This window comes from Crocodylus siamensis, chromosome 4 (genome assembly GCF_052110815.1).
Source record: "Crocodylus siamensis isolate JL-2025a chromosome 4, ASM5211081v1, whole genome shotgun sequence".
NCBI lineage: Eukaryota > Metazoa > Chordata > Crocodylia > Crocodylidae > Crocodylus > Crocodylus siamensis.
The window spans coordinates 138,987,005-139,007,541 of NC_143398.1; the positions used below are offsets into that span (position 1 = coordinate 138,987,005).

General features: G+C 44.6%; 1 protein-coding gene across 1 annotated transcript in view; it reads right to left on the minus strand.

Annotated features, from left to right (window-relative positions):
* Positions 1–20,537, minus strand: part of PRMT8 (protein arginine methyltransferase 8) — a 107,150-nt gene that overhangs the window by 56,740 nt on the left and 29,873 nt on the right. The window contains exon 2 of the mRNA XM_090041129.1: positions 3,388–3,573. Within this exon, the coding sequence (XP_089897255.1) occupies positions 3,388–3,573 (186 nt within the window). The remainder of the gene's footprint in view (positions 1–3,387; positions 3,574–20,537) is intronic.

A 20,537-nucleotide genomic window follows, 5' to 3' on the forward strand; every position in this document is an offset into this window, starting at 1 on the left:
GTATATCTCCTCTTAGATACTATTTTACTGGTTAAAATGGCCAACCAAAAGGATAAACTAGTCAGAGAAATGGACCGCGATGGACATATGCAAAAGCTGTGCAAACCTTCATGCTTTCTCACACAAGCCATTCATGCAATTGTTGGACTATCTCCTGAGGCTCTGCCTCAGATTCCCAGATAAGCACCTCAAAACAGAGGCAATTTTGTTCAGTAGACACTTATGAAAAAACAGACCTGCCCAAAGTCACAGAGAGTGTGTCTACACATATGTCATAAGGGGCCAGCAATAAACTGCTCCACAATTTATTGCTTCCTGAAAGCTCTTGGGCACGTGGGGCTGCTCTGATTGGGCTGAGTGTGCTGCAGAGGGGCTGGCTGGGGCACAAGGGTGTCTCAATGTGGAGGTCACTGGCAGGCAGCTCCCAGCCAGCTGGTCAGCATCTACACTTGCACTGCTGCACATGAAAAAACTTTGGAGCAGGGGAGTACTTGAATTTACAAGACATTTACTGTGCAGTTAATTAGTCAACTATGCAGTAAACATCTCAGGTAGACATACCCACAGTGAGTCAATTCCAAAGCTTGGAGTAACACTTGCATCTCCTTACTCCTACCCTACGTTTAGCCAGAGCCTTATATTATCTCATTGGAATAGGAGTCTTTATCTGGTTACTAGTGGATATGCATGTCACATTCGGAGGTTGGATCCCTATCTTTCCCTTCAGGTGCCAGATTTCTAAAGTTGCCGCTGCTGGGCCCCTGATTCTTGTTTTGTACTAGTGTGGGGAAAGTTGGTCAAATCACATCAGTCAAAAACATTTAACTGGGCTACATGCCCTTTTTAAAAGCAACTTCAAGCACGTAGTTGTTTTTGAAAATGTTACATATTACATCTGAGTGGCTAGACCTTTCATTACATTGCTGTCATCACTGAATAATTTAGGCAGTAGGATAAATGGATCTTTGAATGTCAATAGGTAGGAAAGCAGCAGTACCCATCAGATGGAAGCCCAAGTGTGGAAGATCACTATACACTGACTGCTCATCCATCTGCCTGTACTGGAGGCTGTGTACAGCCATAGCTTGTGATATGTAAGAAGATATTTTGTCCTTGTGAAGTATGGTCCAATATCAAACATTGAAGTGGGTAAAGAATGGAAGGGATAGTTCTGGTGTGATCAAACCTTGTGTTAAGTCAGTGTTTCCACTGGGGACTGTGATAAGTCTGGTCCAGTTCCTCTTCCTCTGCTCTGAATCCCATTCCTCAGTGTTCCTTGGTCCTTGCTACTGCCATCATAGCACCAAAGACATTTGCCTGATTTTTCACAGGTAAATTATATTATGAAGGCAAACCAAATAAAACATTTGCCTGATTTTTCACAGGTAAATTATCTGATGTTAAGGCTGAGATCTTCAAAGATGCTTAAGGAGTTTGGATGTCCAGCTCACATTATTTGAATGGGAACTGAAAAGTCTTAATCTCAGGTTGTTTGGAAAAATCTCAATCTAAGTGCATAAATATAGATTGAATGGCTTCACTTTAGGCAGTCAAATTTGAAAGTAGCCCAAGAACTCTCAAAAGTCAGTTGAACTCAAGTGGCTTTGAACGTCACTTCACAGAGACATGCCACCATGTAAAACCATTAGGCCTGTGTGAAGCAGCTAGTATTCACTTCGGATTCGGTTCGGGGGATAGTGATTCGATTCACTGATTCAAATCACTGTCCCGAATCAATTTGGCTGCTGCCGAATTTCTGAATCTCTGAATCACTCAGGCCCATCCCCGCAAGCCCGGCAATGGCTACCCCCAGCTCCGGCACTTGGAAAAAAACAAAGCCCCAACTCAGCAGGTGCCAGCCACTGCCCCATGCTGCATGGGGGATTCTGCACAAGGCCCCCGCTCCCCCGCCCCGCTGCTGCCCCAACCCCCCCATGGCTGCCCCGCCCACTGTGGCTCTGGCCCTTTAAGGAAAAAAAAACCAAACGGAAAACCCCAGACTTACCATTCCTGCCATCAGGGGGTGATCCCCACTGCCCCCTGCTGCCCCACACCACATGGGGGTCTTTGCCATGAGCCCCCTGAAGCCCCGAGGCTGCTGCAGGAACAGTGAGGCCTGGGGGGTTTTTTCCATTTCTTTTTCTTAAAAGGCTAGAGCTGGGGCAGGCAGGACAGCCATGGGGGGGCTGGGGCAGTGGGGGGGCATCAAGGGGCTTGTGCAGAGCCCCCCATCCAGCGTGGGGCAGTAGGGAGCAGCAGGGATCACCCCCCGCCCAGCAGCAACCAGTGAGCACTGGGGCTTTTCTTTAAAGAGCTGGGAGATGGGGCTAGTGGGGCAGCTATGCGGCGGCTGGGGGAACAGGCCGGGGTTGGAGGGGCTGGAGAAGCAGGCAGAAGCTGGGGGCTGGCAGGGGCCCCTCATGGTCCCCTCCCCCATTCCTAATACTTAGCAGCTCAGAGTCTGGCTGCAGCTCCTTGCTGCAGCCGCCAGGGACTGCCCAAATCATCAAAGCTCTCCAGATCTTTTCCAAAGATTCAGAGAGCTTTGAATCAATTCAGACATTTTAATTGGCCCCTGATTCGATTTAGATTCCGAGATTCGGCCACCGAATCGAGCCAAATCTCCTCCAAATCAAATCACCACCCGAAACTTTGCACAGCCCAAAACCATGCATATTTGGGTTGCAGTTAGGTTGGGGGTACTTAGGTTGGGGAAGAATGGTGTCAATAACCCTGTACCAAATTTGATCAATGTATTTGCTGATATAATTATATTATATGCCACTGATGCTCAAAACATTTCTGTGTTCATCAAAGATCCCATATTGTGTCATGTAAACATAAGAGATTGTCCTGGTGTCCTTGCCATATTTGCCCTGAGGGAAATGCTTGCATCTCCTGTTGAAGTCAGCAGGAGTTAGACGCTCATGTTTGAAGGCCAAATATGGTCCATTGTGTATTGTGTGCAGCATCTATGTTTAAATGCTTGAGCATAGAATGATTTTAGCTTAATGAATAGGCCCTTTAATTGCCTGGTGGGCCCAGTTCCCCAACCTGTATAGTCACGCTAAGTAGTACTTTGGGAGAAATACACAGCTGTGCAGAGAGACAACACAAGATCTATGCACCACTGAAGTCCTAATGAAGCCATGCTTTGAAGATTTAAATAGGCCAGAGGCCTTGAGCCTGTCCTCTGTGGAGGAATGTGTTTTATCTGTTACCACTTAATCAAAGGCACCATTGGCCTAAATGAAGATTGAAACATCAGATCCTGGCAAAATTAGTGTGTCCAACAGCCGAGGGAAAGAAATCAGCTATGAACTCATTTCACTGAAAGTAACAGTGCCCTTCCTCAGTATTAATGAGATACAAGACAAAAGGCTTTACCTCATGGATTCCAAAGTGAGCGTAAGAGTCAAAATAATAATCCCTGGATGTCATTTCTTCTGGATTCAGGAGCTTTGCCATCTTGCCTCGGCCTGGACAGCTTGGTTGCAAAGGTACATGGATAACAGATTGAACAGGCTTTGGAATAACAATAGGTTGAGGAGGCTGCGAAGGGCCACTGCACACCTAGAAGGATATGGAGTATTATTACAGGAGAAGCCATTATTTATACAACCTTTCTCTGCCTGTTCCAAGTTCATCTCTGTCTTATTGGGGAGAGTAGGGTTTAGTGTTGGGGGGCAGGGAGTGGGGCTTGGTTAGCCAGAACAGAGGGGGCATGGTCCAGACTGCACTGGAGGCCAACCTTTATGGCTGACCTGCCACAAATTAGCCCCACACCTCACTGAGTGACACTCCAATCCCTTTCCCCCAGCATGATCTGCTGCTCTGATTTCTGCTCCCTGCCCTGTGCTCGCTACTCCATCTGCTGCTGCTCTTTCTGCTTCCTGCCCTATCTGCTGCTGTGTGACTTGTCCCCTCCTCAGTCTGCCTGTGCTACTTGTGGGACGTACAATACAGGTTGCCCACCGCTGGTCTAGAGAATGGGATTTCAGAATAAGAACAAAATGCTCAAAGGTATTTTGGCATCTCATTCCTACTGAGGATCTGAGCCTGAGTGACCTCGCATCATCTGAAAGTCCCTAGACATGCATAGAAAAAAAGTCTTGGGATTTAAGCAGGATATATCATCCCTTAGTTCTACTCTTCTGCTGCTGTTAGCAGGTCAGCAAAGTAGTAGGTGTATGTATTTGCCATTCCTGCCCTTCCCATTTCTTGTAAAAGCTCATCTCCGTTAACATGATTTAAGTAGTGACCTGAAGGCATGGGCAGATACAGGATCATAGCAAGAGGGGTGCAGTCACATCCTTTTCAAGGTAGGGCACATGGCACTGAAGAGAGATCTCTGTACATGTGAGTCATGCAGCTGAAGGGGTTGTGGCTGCAGCCCCTCGCTGTGATCCTGGCTGCTAGTGAGCTCTCACCAGCTCCTGCTAGATCTCTGCATGTGAGATCTGAGCTCACTGGTGTGGGGTCTGCCCAGAGTCCCTCCTTTCAAGCAGCTCTGGAAAGCCTACTGCTCTTCGCTCTCACCACCCCCACCCTGCTTCCCTCCCCAGAAAATACAGCAGTAGGGAAAGGAGGAGTTGGGACAATCAATGCAGTGTCTCAAGAACTAGATGAATGCAGCGGCTGCACGTAACTAACAGCTGCTCCTCCCCTGCTGCTGAATTTGTTGGGTGGAGGGCGGGGAAGGGCCCACATTGACTAGCAGAGGGGCTTATAGAGCTCTTAGCAAGTGGAGCTCCCAGCGGGAGCTGTGCAGGTGGGCAGTGAGAGCTCCCTGGGCATGTGGCATAGAGCAAAACTGCAACACTGGTCAGGCCACAGCTGGAGTACTGCATCCAGTTCTGGGCACTGCACTTCAGGAGGTATGTGGCCAGCATTGAGAGGGTCCAGAGGAGGGCCACTTGCATGATCCAGGGACAGCAGGGCAGACCCTACGAGGAGAGGCTACAGGATCTGAACCTGTTCAGCCTCCATAAGAGAAGGCTGAAAGGGGACCCGGTGGCCGTCTACAAACTTACAAGGGGGGACCAGCGGGGAATGGGAGAGACCCTGTTCAGCTGTGCACCTCCCAGGGTAACAAGGAATAACGGCCATAAGTTGTTTGAGAGTAGGGTCAGACTGGAAATTAGAAGACACTACTTCACAGTCAGGGCAGCTCGATTCTGGAACCAACTTCCAAGGGAAGTGGTGCCGGCTCCTACCCTGGGGGTCTTTAAGAGGAGGCTTGAAAATTATCTAGCTGGAGTCATACGAGCCCAGTATTCTCTCCTGCCCAGGGCAGGTAGTTGGACTTGATGATCTACTTCTACCCCTTCCGACCCTACAACTATGAAACTATGAAAAGGAAGGGAGGGAGGTGCTATGGCACCACTGCACCACTCCTGAATCTGCCCCTGCCTAAAGGCAGGCAGCACCCTAAAGGTCAGTCCTGATAGCAACTAGGAGTAGAAAGGTGGTCAGTCCATTAGCAAATGTAGAATGCTGTGTGAAAACTACTGGTGGAAATGTTGCAAGGGATGTGTGGGTTTATAACTGTCTGAATCTCTTAATTACTAGCATGACAGAAAAAGCTGAAGTTAAATTAGAAGAGGCATCAAATTCTCAAAGGAATATGAAAGCTGTCCTATCCTTTATGGATCATCACTGTTACTTTATTTGTAGAGAAAGCATGAGCTACTTCTCCACCTAAAATATTCCAACCCTATCCTACATGTTCTCTGGCTTTAAATTTAATAATTTCCCAGGTGGAATAGAATTTGCCACAACCTTTCCTAGATATTTTTTCTGAAGTTTGCATATCATTTGTAGTTTGGTACAGCAAGAGATCAGTCACTTGTAGTGTCCCTGAATAGCATCAATTAGCCTAGTTTAGCTTACTTTGATATAAAAAATTACTTTAACCTTTCTTTCCTTGCTCATGTTTAATTTTAAATGTGTCATCTTTTGATGGTTTCTTTGGTCCATCAGTGTAGAATGAATAATAATAACTTACATTTCTGCAACACCTTTCATCTTGACAGATCCAGAAATGCTTTAATCATTGAATCACAGAGGATGATTAGCTCATCTAGTTTGTCTCCTAACTAGTATGAAATTGTTCCCTGTTAGTTTGGTTCAATTTTAAGTTTTGAGACCAAACTACAGTCTGATGCATATCATGTTGGTGAAATGTTTTTCATGATATTTATCCAGTTTTTCATCCTTTTTAAAGTCACCTTGTTCCCCCTATTCCCCTAAATAATTCCTTTCCCATTTGATGTTAACACCCATCAAATATTATCAGTGTTAACGAATTCCACCAGTGCCTTCAGTGTTTCTTCACTGAACTATAAGTATTTAAATGCATATACTTAATCTTTCCTCCTAAACCGTATTACTGGTATCAGTTCCCAAATCATTCTGTACCTGCTCTCTGGACACCTCCACCTCTATTCTGATAGGAGGTACTGGGACAGAACACAACATGCCACGCACAAGTGTGATGGGATCTGATATTTGATCCCACCAATTGCACCTCCTGCCCTGCCACATGATCCCAGGCTTCCCCTGTACTGGCAAGTAGCAAGCTGGGTGCCCAGAGTGCCAGTCAGCTGATTGGCACTCCTAGCCTTGGGAGCACACAGGAGCCTTGAAGGGTGTCAGTGCACTCCCAAGGTGGGGAGCACCAATCAGCTGATCAAAACTGGCCGCAGGTTTAATTTAAGGCACGGTGGAAACCAGCCATGAAGTTCTTTAATACATTTATTTTTTCTCATTGCCCTGTTTTAACATGTCATTACTGTATTTACTAGAATATAAGATGACCCCCCACAATAATTAATTATTATATATGGAAAATTTGTAAATGTGTTATAATTTGCCAGGTATAGAATCTAATTTATTGGAGGTTTGCCTTTAATTTGTCCCTCTTCTACTGCTGCAGCATAGAAAATAAATCTTGGGGGGGTCAGGTGGCTGGCTCCCTTGCCCTCTGCCCCCCCCACTTCTTTCCCCTGGAGCCCCCCCCTTACTGTCAGACCCTGCTCTTCCTGGACACATGGAAGTGAGGGGCAAATTTGAAAACACAGGGCACATCTACATAAGACGTTTACTGTGATGCTGCCTGATTAGCTCCACAGTCAATGTCTGTGTCTACACATGCATCCCTATTAGGGCACACAAAACTAACAAACTCCACAGCAGGATAGTACTTATAAATATAAGTACTAGCCTGCTACAGATTTTTTATGTGGAGCAGTGCACATGTAGATACTGCCCAGCTGGCTGGAGCACGAGGGTGCTTCAGTGCAGGGGCTGCCTGCTGGCTAGCCCTGCATAAAGCACCCTTATTCCCCAGCCAGTCCTTCCATGGCATATTGAACCCAGTTAGAGCAATCCTGGGCTGCTGCTAGCCAGGACTGCTCTGACCGGGCTCCATGTGCTGTGCACAAATGAACTCCAGAGTGAAAAACTTTATTTATGCACATTAATTGCATGTGTAGACATGCTCACTGACTTTGAAATAAACATGCCTGTAGTAATTTAGTTTATCCAGAATTGAAGCATTTTCCATTTTGTGAAACCACTGCAGCTTTTAGCATAGGTACTCCATTAGCACACATTTAAACAGCACTTTTGTACCTACTGATATGTAGCACAAATGATGCATGATATTAGTCCAAAGCCAAAAGGCTCATAATTTACCATCTAGTTCACTGGACTGTGCCCCAGCAGAGTCAACAGTGTTTCAGCCCCACAGCTCAGCACTTAGCTAGAAAGCAACTGCTTCTGCCAGCTGGTAGGGAGCAAGCACAGCCTTGCAGAGGGGCTGCCATTGGCACAGGAGCAAATTACAACAAATTAAAAGGAAGGGAGACTGCCTTTGTACACACCCTTATCTAAAGCATGGTACTTTACCCATTAATGAAACAAGGCTAAGTTAACATGATTTAGCTTCCACTTACTACAAAGCAAGAGCAAGTACATAGCGATTTACCCTGGAATAGCCCGTATACAATAAATCCCTGCATATTACTGACTGGAATTTGTTCATTTGTCTGGAGCCATAATTTTGCTTTAAATGCTGCAGTTGGGTTTTGGTGGATTCCTGTGTATCCAGACAGTGCCAAATTAATAACTTTAATCAAGTCATTGCGACAATATTATTTCTGCAGGACTTCATTTTGCATTACTAGTGCACTAGAGGTCTTCCATTTGAAAATGATATAGGTATTGCAGCACCTGGATATAGGTGTAATCAGTTCTAGTGGTGATATTCTATCGTGTGTCTACAGAGAAATGGGCATGGAGAAAAAGAATAATCTTGTGATTGGGACTCAAGAGATCTCAGTTCTGTTCTCATAAACACTCTGAGAAACTTGAGTCAAGTGAGCTAAAGTCTCCAAGTCTCAGTCCTTCCCCCCCCGAAAACAGGAATAATAGTAATTTCATGCCTTGTAGGAGTTATGTGAAGACATTTACTTCTGCGTGTGAAGCACTTGCATTGTATGACAAGCATCACCACAGGAAAATGCATAGCTATTGTAGACTGCTATAACATGAAGAGGAGCGTGGTGCTAAAATGGCAGTGGCCTTGGAAACAATAACTTCAGTGAGTTGAAAGCAAGAGCAGAGAGGTGCTTGCTGAACCAGAACCAGCTAGATTTCTTGAGACATGGAATAAACGCTTGAGGTAAAAGCCTGCCTCTAGAGTCAAGCCATTCAAGAAAGGCAGCTTTCTGAATCCGTTCCAAAACTGAAATGATCCTATATATGATTTACCAGCATGGCAGATACATGCCTAACCTGTCAGAAATAATACATCCTTTGTATAGGTTCAGACAAGGGAAAGCACCTGGAGTTGGAGCAAACTCAAGCACAGGCATCCAGCAGTGTAGCAGCTTCTATCCAAGGCATTAATATTTATTCTCCAGGTTGTCCATAAGCCAACAAACACCATTATGAATGCTGCTGACTTATGAATTAGGGGAATAGTACTGCAGTCTTTACAGTCTATGAAAGCCACTTGTGTGCTCCTTCACAGCACAGACTAATGCAGAGACCCATTAATGTTTAAAAGAAAGTAAGCAGTTATCCCATCATCCATGCAAGTCCAGCTAGTGACAGGCTATGGTTGAGATAAAAGAAAGATCCCATAGACTGGGGTGAAGAAGCAATCCTTTTCTGTCACTATTATGTTCTTTGAATCTTGTTGTATTGTTACGTTCTAACTTTTGCATTAGTTCACATATTAAGGAATGATTTCCTTTCTTTGAACTATTTCCTTTAAAATTTTTCCTGAGTTATATTTCTTCATGGAGGAAGGAAAAAACAGGATTTCTAGGGTGTCAGAGATTTGTGAGAGGTGTTTTATAACCTTTTACCAATACATTTTAAAGCAGTAAAATTGACATTTTGAAGTCAGCTAAGGAAATTTGCTTCATGTCTCCCATTAATATGAAAAATCTTAAGTTCTTTTTGAAAATCTCAACCGTCTGTCAAAAGAAATGCTCCTAAATTCATAGGTGGGAACATATGTGTCTTGATTTTCAAAAGCACAAAGCACCTGTAGAAGCCAGTGTAAGCTCCTAGATGTTCCATAACTTTGAAAATCAAGCCATTGATTTAGTTGCTTAAACATTAATTTTAGAGCCCAAATTGAGTATCCCAGGAGGCAGCTTTGAAAATCTCTGCCTTTTTGTGTCTCCCTCTAATTACAGTGCAACAACATGGAGTTGGATAAGGCAAATAAATATGCATAACTTTGTTAATGATCATCCTAAGTGCTTGTGAAAAAATGTGGGGCTTCAGTACTAAAGAGCATTAATTTTCAAGGTCACACAAACCTCAGTATTTCATGACATTACCATGTAGACACTGGTTTGTAAACTAAAATTCAAATCTGTAATGGAGAACTACAAAAATTGATACTCAGAGTCTGATTTTCTTCTTTTTTTTTTTCAAACTGTTGTTTATGAATATAAACCATATATTTTTGGATGTGGAAGAGGCTAGAGCTCTTATTTTAAAAATTCCATATCCATCCTTGAGAGAGTCATGCTGTTAAGAGAGTTAATTTGTCTACATTCAAACAGAAAATCTATTTGCCACTGACCTTCTAATGAAGCCCTGTTTAGTAGCATTAAGTGGGCTATAGGCTTTAACTTTGTCCTCTATGAACAAGTAGTTTAAATCTGTTAGCGCTTATCAAAGAATAAGGTTAGAAATAGACATTGCCAAATGAAGCAGATCAGCTGTGTGGGGATGTGCCCTGGCCCAACTAATCTGCTTCACTGGGTGAAATACATGTCGCCTGTTGTCCCATGTGTTGATCTTCTGGAACAATATGGGGACATGTTTCTTATTTCCAGAGATGTATCCCTGGCAATTTCTGGGGTGCATCCCTGGAAGCAGGGAAAGTCAAGGTTTCCTGCTTCTAAAGAAGCACTCTAGAGATCCCAGGGGCATGTCTCTGGAAGCAGGAAAATCTGTGTGGGTACTCCTGAGGTAACCGGAGAATAAGGGCAGCTCTGGCAACCTTTCAAGCCATGACCCAGAACAACCCAGCTCCAGTCCAGTGCAGGCCGGGTGGCTTCTGCAGCACGTCAGTGGTAGGGGCCTCTGCCTACATCCACAATGGGGCCAGGCAGCTGGGAGCTGTGCCTGTGCCGTTATCATTTCTCCCAGCTCCCTGGTCCTCAGCTAGGGTTTAAGCACAGCTTCTAGCTGATGGGCAGCTGCACTGGCACTGGGTAGCTAGAAGCTGCATCAAAACTACTGTCACTTCTGCACCAAAGCTGGGAGATGATGGAGGCAGGGGGAACAAGGAAGAAGGGGAGCACAGGGTAGAAAAGTGGCAGAAGCTTGGATACAGCTTCCAGACTTCTGGGCCTGGCACAGCACCCCTCTCCTTGCAGGTTGAAAGCTCCATTCATGCTTCGGCTGTATAGTCTCTGCATGGGTGTGAGCATAGGCAATGTCTTGGAGCTCCATGTGCCAGATCCAGCCTGTGAGCTGTATATTACCAATGTCTGCATTAAGTCTTCTGGTTTACACCAGATAAAGATCTGGTTCCATAAATGTATTAAAGATTGTAACCAACCATAAATAATTGTCAGCAAATGTGAAGCAGCTCAGCTTAAAGAACTGTTAGAAATTTCTCAGTCAGACAGGTAGTTGGAGAAGACAACTGAGATTTACAAGCACTTACTTACAGATTACTGCTTTCCTATGCACTTTGAGATCACATAGTTTTGTGACCTTTCTCACTGGCATGCCAAACAATCTGAAGTGTATGCTTGTACCACGTCAAGATGAACTTGTTGTGGACAAAAAAAATCTACAGTTTGTCGGAAAGAAATGCCTCGTTTATGGACAATTATAGCTTTGACTGCATTGCGAATACTTCATTTTACATTCCAAAGCTAATGCTTAGGCTGGGAGCTGCATGTGCATGTTCTGGCACAAGATGAAATTTTTTAGTTTTCAGGAGAAGTAAATGGCTACAAACAGTCATCATATTTGTCCTGGAATAAACCATTTTATCTGGGACAAAATGCATTTGTTCAGATATCCATGTCCTTTGTCATGGGATAAACCTTAAAGGTTCACGAGATAAAAAGTACTAACCATTCATCCCAGGGCACCGCAAAGTGCGTCTGAACAGCTATCCCAGGATTGCATCATTGAATCAATGGAAGTAAAGCAGCCATGCATTCCTATACTCAGTAAATCCTGATTAGAAGGACAATGTGTGTAGATGCCAATCTGGGGATATTTCTGATCTGGGACAAACACAGGCACCTGTGCTTAGCACCAAGTCCCACTCAAGGCTAAGCAACTGGCGCAAACACTGCAGTTTGATAAGGGATTGGTACGTGCATGAGGAATTGAATGTAATTGAAAAAGATGTTGGGAGAATGGATGGTGCTTTCCACTGTGCAAGATTCAAAGGTCCTACATTATGTGGCCAACACAAGAACCTGGGCTGATACTGACAGGGCAAACTTTTTTGCAAACTTGCCCAGATTATCAAGAACCAATGACGATTTGAGTCTTTTTTGAGTCTTTATATCAAAACCGCCTGGAGGAGAGTGATCAGAAAACTGAGACTGATAGAGACTATATATCAGATTGCATCCAGCCCCCAATTACTTGCATAAAGGAGAAAAAGACATAAAGGAAAGGAGATCGAAAGATTGGGCAGTACAGGAATGACCAGTGGGTGATTCTGAGGCTCTACCTACAACTGTGCTAGTAGGTGGTGGCTGCAAATGAGATGAGGTGAGATTAGTACGGGGGCGAGCAGCCTTCAGTTGAACCAAATGTTGGTACAGTTAATAAAAGCGCTGTGCTTGCAGCCTCCTCTCCTGAGTGCTTACTGCATATTACAGTGATGACAGCCTCAGGTAAAGTGGCTGAATAATTGTTCCGAAGGCTGAGGTTTAACTCCAGTTACTTCTCTTTTCATAAAAGAAAGAGGGTCCTATGTCACATTAGCACAGAATGTGCAGCATCAGGGATGGACAGCAGGTTCATTTAACCCTTAATAGAGTATGTGAGAGAAGGAAGGATAACAGGCGAGTACTTGTATCAACAGTTTTGCCCTGATGGCTGTGAAACTTGCAAACGGATGGCAAGGTATACGCTGTGCATATTGGCACCTTAGGTAGAAGGTCAGTGTCACTTTCTGCTAGTTCATAAGACCCTCTGCTATAATGCACAGGTAGAGAAATTTCTTGGGTGTTGCATCCAAAGTATCCTTTTACGTGAGGGTAAACTATTATGTCTTGGCTGAGTTGATATGGTGGATTGGTTAACTGCAAGCGTTCAGGTGGCTACTCAGTGTGCAAGCTTCTACTTAACAGTGTGAAATCATGATATGGCTTCTTCTCACTGTTTGGATGACATATTTATGGAAAGCAGAGGGCAACAGAAATCATTAGAGGGATGGAAAGGCTTCCAGGATAGCTTATAAAGATTAGGATTGCATTACTTAGCTAGATCGTATTTATCACTTTCATAATACTAGATCAATTAAATTAAAAGGCAAAAAAAATTTGTAAACCAGATAAGTACTCTCTCACACAATGCATAATTAACTCTTTGGACTCACTGCAATAAGAAAAGGTTGATGCAAAGAGTTTACAAGATTTCAGAAATACGTTCTACATTAGTATGAATAAAAAGAGCAATATGTAGGAATAAAAAGGCATAAAAGAGATTAAATTATTAAGTGTTGGGATATAACTCAACCACTAATGCTGAGATATGGAAGAAATTTATTTCTGTCCAGTCTCAGAAACTACACATTTGCTCAGTCAAATATTTGGGACTTAAAAGAGTCACAAATAGCAGCAAAGCAAATCAGTAGGTTGAATTCAGCCCACTGCACAAATACTGCTTCTTGTATCCACCCACTTACAAGTCTGGGTTCTTTCCTCTCTGATCAAAATGTCTGCGGGTTTTGATCTTTGTCTGACGTTGGTGAATAAGTAATATTTTGACTAGGTTCCCCATTCCCACTTCCATTGAAGTCAACAGGAGTTCACAGTTGTTTAGCTCAGTGGAAGCAGGATCTGTGATTATGATGCCTTCTAGTGGATAGTATTAGAACCTATAGACAAAACTTTTCTTAGATATGGGCAGGAGAGGCTTGAGGTGTAGTAATCCATAATCCAGAAATTAATCTCTGCTGACAACCAGGTGCCTCTCTCTGTGTATGTACACCATATGGATTTCTTACAGTCTAATGATTCTGGTCACATGATGCAGAGGCCCAAATGCAGATGCAGGGAAAATAAAATAACTGTGCAGTGAAAAAAAGTTTGAAGGAGTCCAGCTGCATTTTTGTAGTGCTTTGGCTCTGTGCTCCAGTATGTTCAGGAAGGTGTGTCTTAGGTATGTGTAAATCAATGTGAAGAGGTTTTCCAAATTTGGGAATGTGTGGGCTGCCTCTGAGTAGCATGTAGTCTCCTCCTATAAAAGACTCAGTGGTATGGGGCTAAGTTTGCACAGCCTAGTGGTTAGTTTATTTTGATGTCAAACTGGAGCACTTGAAAGTCAAGCAAGCATACACCAAACAAAGGAGGTGATTACATAGATGGAAGAAAGGGGTTGATTGCTTGATATAGCAGCACCCATCCTTGCAAAGATTGATTTGTGTTCACAGGTAGAAAACACTAACTTTGAAGCTACATTTGCTGTTACACTGGCCTCAGGCACACAACAGCTCCCATGCTGGGGCCATCCTGGGGAATGCAGAGGTGCTTAAAAGTGGCCACTGTTTGCCACCTTTGTAGCATTCTGTAGTTATGCTGAGAAACTACTAGACTAATTTTAATCGCACACCACAAGTGCCATCTGGAACTCTTGCTGCAAGTTGGCAGAGGCCAGGGGGAGGTTGTGCCGGCTGGCTTCTTGCAGAGCTAAACTGTTGCCCAACATGATAAAGCAACTCTTAGCCCCCACATTTTCACTGAGGATGTGCTGTCCCACTTTAAAGGCCCCTTTGAAAGCAAACAAAAACAGTGCAAAAAAAAAAGACATTTCCTACTCTCCTCCTTTTCAAGCTACTTGTTTCAGACAATGGGGGGTGCAAATGTGGTGCCCTGTCATTCATTTTAATTGGCATAATTTGGGAGAAGCTGAAAAAGTGAAGTGCCAAGGACTGTATAAATATGTGGAGAGATTGATTGGTCACTAAGGAAATGCATTCCCTTTTCTCTTGTCTCCCTCCCCACCCGACCACCAGAACGCACCAGGAAAAAAACTATTTTGTGCATTTCACAGAAACCAGCTTTCCCCTGAGATTACTGGTGCTTCAAGGTTTTGACAGGGCCAGAAATGATAGAAGCCCTCATGGGGCATTTCAAACTAAACTTAGTAGTGCTGAGGTAATTGAGAGGCACCAGCGTCAGAAGGGGAAAATATCTGAAGTTCTGACAGGGTGCTAAAGTTCAGTTTCCACTTAAGTTCAGACAGGAGGTGTGAGTGAGTCTGGGGTATTTTTCAGAATGTCTTTGCCTGTCCCTAGAAAGTGAGAAAGAAAGAAAGATGATAGCATAGTTTTCTGTGTGAATCTAGGCTATGGCCTCTGGGAAATAAAGAACATTTCCAAATTTAGCATCATTTTATTTCTGATTTGCGTTTCAGAGACTAACATGGGGGAAAAAATGTCTCTGCTTTATTAAAATGCATCAGGTGTTCCAGCTGATTTTAAAATGTTGGTCACGGTCTCAGGGAGTCTAAAAATAAACCATATCAATTGCATTCCCAGGCTTTCGCTGCCGAGTCACCTCTAAATCGGGTACAGACAATTGTTAACATTAAATGTATATTACTTGCACTGATATTGACTTTTTAATGTCCCATCTGGCCTGATTCCTGCTGATCTTTCAAGGACAAGGGCTGCTCTATTGCCAAGTAATTATACCATACTACCCCAGGCTCTATGGGGGCCAAGCCCTTGTAGCCTGTCTTGATATAGCTACATGAGAAGGTCTTGGAGGTGTTCTGTTACCCCAGAGAAGGGTGCAGGAGGAAGGGTCTTTCTCATCTCACCATTAAACATAAGCAAAGTCAACCTAGTTACTATCACAGCCTTGGAGGCACAGTAGCTTAGACCACTGATCTGCTCCTGCTTGCCTAGGGACAATTAATAAAAACAGATCCACCAGCCTCCAGTCCCATTCCTGTCCTAGCCCTTGAGTCCCAAAGCATGAGGACCAATTTGGGGGGGAGGGAAGGGCAGGGCATGCTACGAACTCAGCACTTTGTAGCACTACAAAAATAAAGCGCTGTGGGGGCATGTGTACATGAGCAGTCTGCTGGTTGGAGCATTATGAAGTGTGTACTGCTGCAGCCTGCTGCTCCCAGAAGAGGAGCAGGAGAGTTTCCCCAGCATAGTTCCTGCTTGGGACACAGGAGGGGAGAAGAAAAGGTCTGTTCATAGCTTCTCTGCCTTCCACAATGTGGGTAGTCTGTCTCTCCTTGTTACATGACCGTACAGCTATATGGTCTGTCTTATGACTGAGTCCTTAAGAAGGAACTCTTGTAGTCATGGTGATCGGTTGCTGTGTCCCTGCTGCATTGGTCCTCTAATCCAGGGGTATCAAAAGCGTCTGGCCCTGTGGGTCAGATGAGTAATGCGGGGCCAGTTTATGTGCCCTGTGCAGCACCTGGGGCCAATATGGTGTATGCTGCATGTGGCACACATGTCCTATCTGAGACCCAAGTGCAGCACCGTGAGCCAGAGAATAGGGCACCGTGGGCCAGATCTTTGACACCCCTGTTAATGCATACACAAAACCAAATCTGCCCAAACCCCAGTTCCACAACTGACAGAGTGTCTCGAACTCCACTGACCACTGATAAATACCACTGTGCAGGGTGTCATAGGAAACACCTGGTAACCTGAAAAGTTGTTTGCCAAGTTTGGGAAACCTGCAGATTAGCCTGCCAGACTTTTTATCCTCCTGGAGTCTAGCTCCATGAATAGCCCAGATAATTCAACGCTCGGAGCTTTAGCCATATGCTAACAGATCAGTGTTGCATGGAGGGCTTCGGAAGCCATGGCTTTCTTTGTGAAAACATAAAGATACTTAAAAACAAAGTCACTCCAGAGTTGTCAGCAACAACAACAAAGCCTTGGATTTAGATTTTTTAGCATTTGCTTTCACCTTGTGATACACAACCAGCCAGAGATGACATTTTGCTCTTATCTGGAGACAGTGAGGAGAGATGTTAATGGGAGTGATGTTTTTTATTCACCTCCAAGGTAAGGGGGACCTTTCATGTGTCAGATTATTTTAAAGCTCCTCACTTCGCCCGGCACTGATGGCTGTGGAAATGGCAATAAAGGTTATAAGAACATGTAGTTACAAGGTTGAACACATAAAAAGAATACTGTGCTATGCTGTGTAAACAGCTAGGAAGCTGCAAGTGAAAAACAAAGGTAGGGATATTTAACAGAGACAAAAATATACATTTGGATCTTAGAATTATAGAATAGTAGGGTTGGAAGAGACTCAGGAGATCATCTACTTCAACCCTCTGTTCAAGGCAGGATCATCTCTGACTATATTATCCTAGTCAAGTGTCTTTATAACCTGCTCTTAAAAAGGTCCAAAGATGGAGACTCCACAACTTCTCTGGCTAGCCTGTTTCAATGGTTAACTCAGTGATTCCCAAAAGGGTCTCTTGACACCTCAGGGTGCCTTGAGATCCTTTCAAGGGTGTCACAAGGCGAGTCCCGGGGTTTTTCTCCATTTTTTAAATTAAAGGGCCAGAGCTGGCCCAGGTGGGGCACCTGTGTGGAGGCTGGGGGAGCAAGGGGGGGATCAGAGGGCTCGTGGCAGAGCCCCCCATGCAGCATGGGACAGTGGGGGGCAGCAGGGATCACCTCCCACCTGGCAGCACCCAGTGAAAACCAGGGCTTTTTTTTAAAAGTACTGAGCTGGGGTGGGCAGGGTGGCCATGGAGGGGCAGGGCTGGGGAAGCAGTGGGGTCGGTGGGGCTGGCAGGGGTCCCCCCATTTTTACCACCCTCCCTTTTCTGCCAACCCTGGCCACTCCCACACCTAGGGGACACAATGGGGCACAGTGTTTCATTTTTTTCCCTTTAGTATTTTCCCTAGTTTATAATCCTGTCTTTGTGGTTTCCTGTTAGGACAGATGAGAGGATTTTGAATTGGCATAGTGATTTAAAGAAAATTGTTCCCTATTTAACAGGGTGACTGTTGCATGGTTATAAACTGCATGAATAAGAATTGTAATTTGTGGACATGCAGGTGCAGCCACCATGTCCTCAGAACCTCAGGAAGGTGGTCACAGGCTCTGTGTCACCGTGCTCCACCTAACCATATCCCAGCTGCAGCGGCAGCCCTCAGAAGCCTGCTTGGAGTCCCCACCTGCCAGCAGCAGCACAGCATGAAGTCCCCCACCACAGTCCCACGAAACCATGGCTTATAGGGTGCATTATCTCCCAGGCTGATGTGGAGGTTCCTGCTCTCCTTCACGCTGTCTCCATCCAGCACCTACCTATGCTCCAGCCTGCTCTGCTGCTGCTGCAGCTTCATGCTGAGCCTGGTCCTGGCTAAGCGTATGTGCTGCCTGTTCACCCAGAGCACCTTTTTACCACTCCTTACAAATTGCTGTCCCAGGGAACCACCAGTGCTGCCTGTATGGTTATGCTGGCCCTGCCCGCACCCGGCTTTACAAAATCCTGGTTTTCCCATGTCCACCTTACAGTATTTTCAGCTTGCCTGTAATTCTGTATTGTACTTATGAGAATGTCATGGGAGGTGGTGACAAAAGCCTTGCTAAAGTCAAAGCATATCATAGCCACTGCTCTTCCCCTATCTACAGAAGCTGTCACTTTGTTATGGAAGGAAATCAAGTTGGTCAGGCATCTTGCATAATAGCTTTCTTATTCATTGCAATTACTGGTGCTGCTGCTGTAACACCTGGTGTGCTGTACAAGTTCAGGGTCCTATTGTGCTGGCATAGAAGAAAAGCCCCGTCAGAGATATTCCCTGCCCTGACGTAAAATGGAAAGGAAACCCCAGCGGTCTGAGTCTCACCTGCACAAAAGTCATTTTACAGCATGCCATCAGAGTAAAGACTTCTTCAACTGAGCACAAATTATTTCAAGACTCCTTTTTACTTCTGGAGCAGTATAAACTAGCACCAAGGTAAAGAGAATAGGGTCCTAATTTTTAATGAGCTAAATATGAATCATTATTAAAAACTACCAGAGTAATCTAACAGTACAAGTATTTTTTTCTTACATAAAGACGAAGCGCCTAATCAAAGTCCAGTCTAAGTCAATAGAAGCCTTTCTGTTTCCTTTCATGGAAAATGGATAGAGCTCTTAAAGAATGTTGGATAAAGAAAAGAGAATATAGCCGAACTGAAACACCCTTGTTATTTATTTTAACCAGTCTGTCCAGAGCTGGCCTTAGGGGTGAGCAATGTGGGCAGTGGGGGCACCACACACGCACACATGAGCAGCCTGCACTTACAGCAGCGCTCTACCTCCTCCCTTTCCCCTGCCCGCTGCTGATCCCTGCCCCAGGCAGGAGAGCAGTGCTCAGCTCAGCCCGCCCCCCAACACCAGCCACTGCTCAGGAGGACCTGGGCTGGGCAGTGCGGATAGCAGCAATGGCACCTGCCCACCTGCCTGGCGTACCATGCCACTCCACCTTCCTGCCAGACTGTGCCCTGCACCGCTGCCTGCCTCTGCCTGCAGCAGTGCCACTGACTTGGAGGTGAGTACCAGGGGCAGGGAGGGGCACAACATACAAATTCACCCAGGGTGCCCTTTTCCCTAGGATCGACTCTGAGTGTGGCGCATGTTATTTGATTAAGTTAAGCATCTATTGCAAACCCTAGCTGCTTTCACAAACTTTAAACCACAAACTACAACAGAAAGAAAATTACGAATAACTGATTTAGCAAAGCACTTAAAGTTAAACACATGCTCTAAAGTTAAACATGTGCTTAAATCTCACTGACTTCAGTAGGACTTAAGTATTTCCTTAAGTGCCTTGTTGATTTACAGATAGGCAGATAATGGAAAGAAAGCTTCAAGGCTGAGGAATTGTAGAATATTCTTTAACAATGTAGGCATCAATTCTCTTCTATGTTTTCTTAATATTTTTATTCTCAATTTCCATTCCATTTTTCATTTCAAGATGAAGTTTACTCCTTGTGAAAGGCATCAGATCAATAGACACAGAGGATAAAGGCTTTGGCTTATCCATATAACAAACAGTTGCGGAAGTGCTCGCCATTCCACTACACCAAAGTACCTCAATCTGCTTGAAGGAAAATCATTTGGAGGGAGAGGAGAGCTCAGACTGGCATTCACTCCTTGATCTACATTGAGATACCAAAGGATGGTGACTTTGTATCAGCCTACCACCCTCATTTCAATCAGCAGCCTTTCCTCATGCAAACAGTCTCTCTTTTGTTTCTGGTATTACTTTACGAGCTAGGAAGACTTACATGCAGACCTGAGCCTTCCTCATGCCGGTATTTTGTATGAAGGAACACAGAGCTAGGAGACTATAGAAAAAAATATATTACAGTACCTGAGTTAGAGACTCTATGTCTGTTTAAAGTTCCCGGATAAGATCCCAGAAGCAGAGCACGCCGTCCGCAAACTGGATTACTCCAGTGTGGAGGGCTGTTGTCTACAGGCGGGGACTAATGTGAAGTAAGTCAAGGTGTGAATTTAAAGTATAATAGCTATGCTGCACTTTTCCCCCACATGCACACTCTTATTCTGCAGTAAAATGTATGCTTCGTGGGGAATAAGCATGCCCATGAGGAGAGCTACCGGTACTCTACTGTAGTTATTTCAGGCTGTTTCCCCAAGATAAAGTGCAGTGGAATTCTATTATGAAGAACAAAGTGACTCTTAACCCAATGGTGACTCTGGATATGGACCTGTAAAGCAACAGTATTCCCAAATCAGGTGTACACAAATGTCTGTGTAAGCAAAATGCAGGAGATTTATTCCAAGGCAGGCTGGATAGGCTC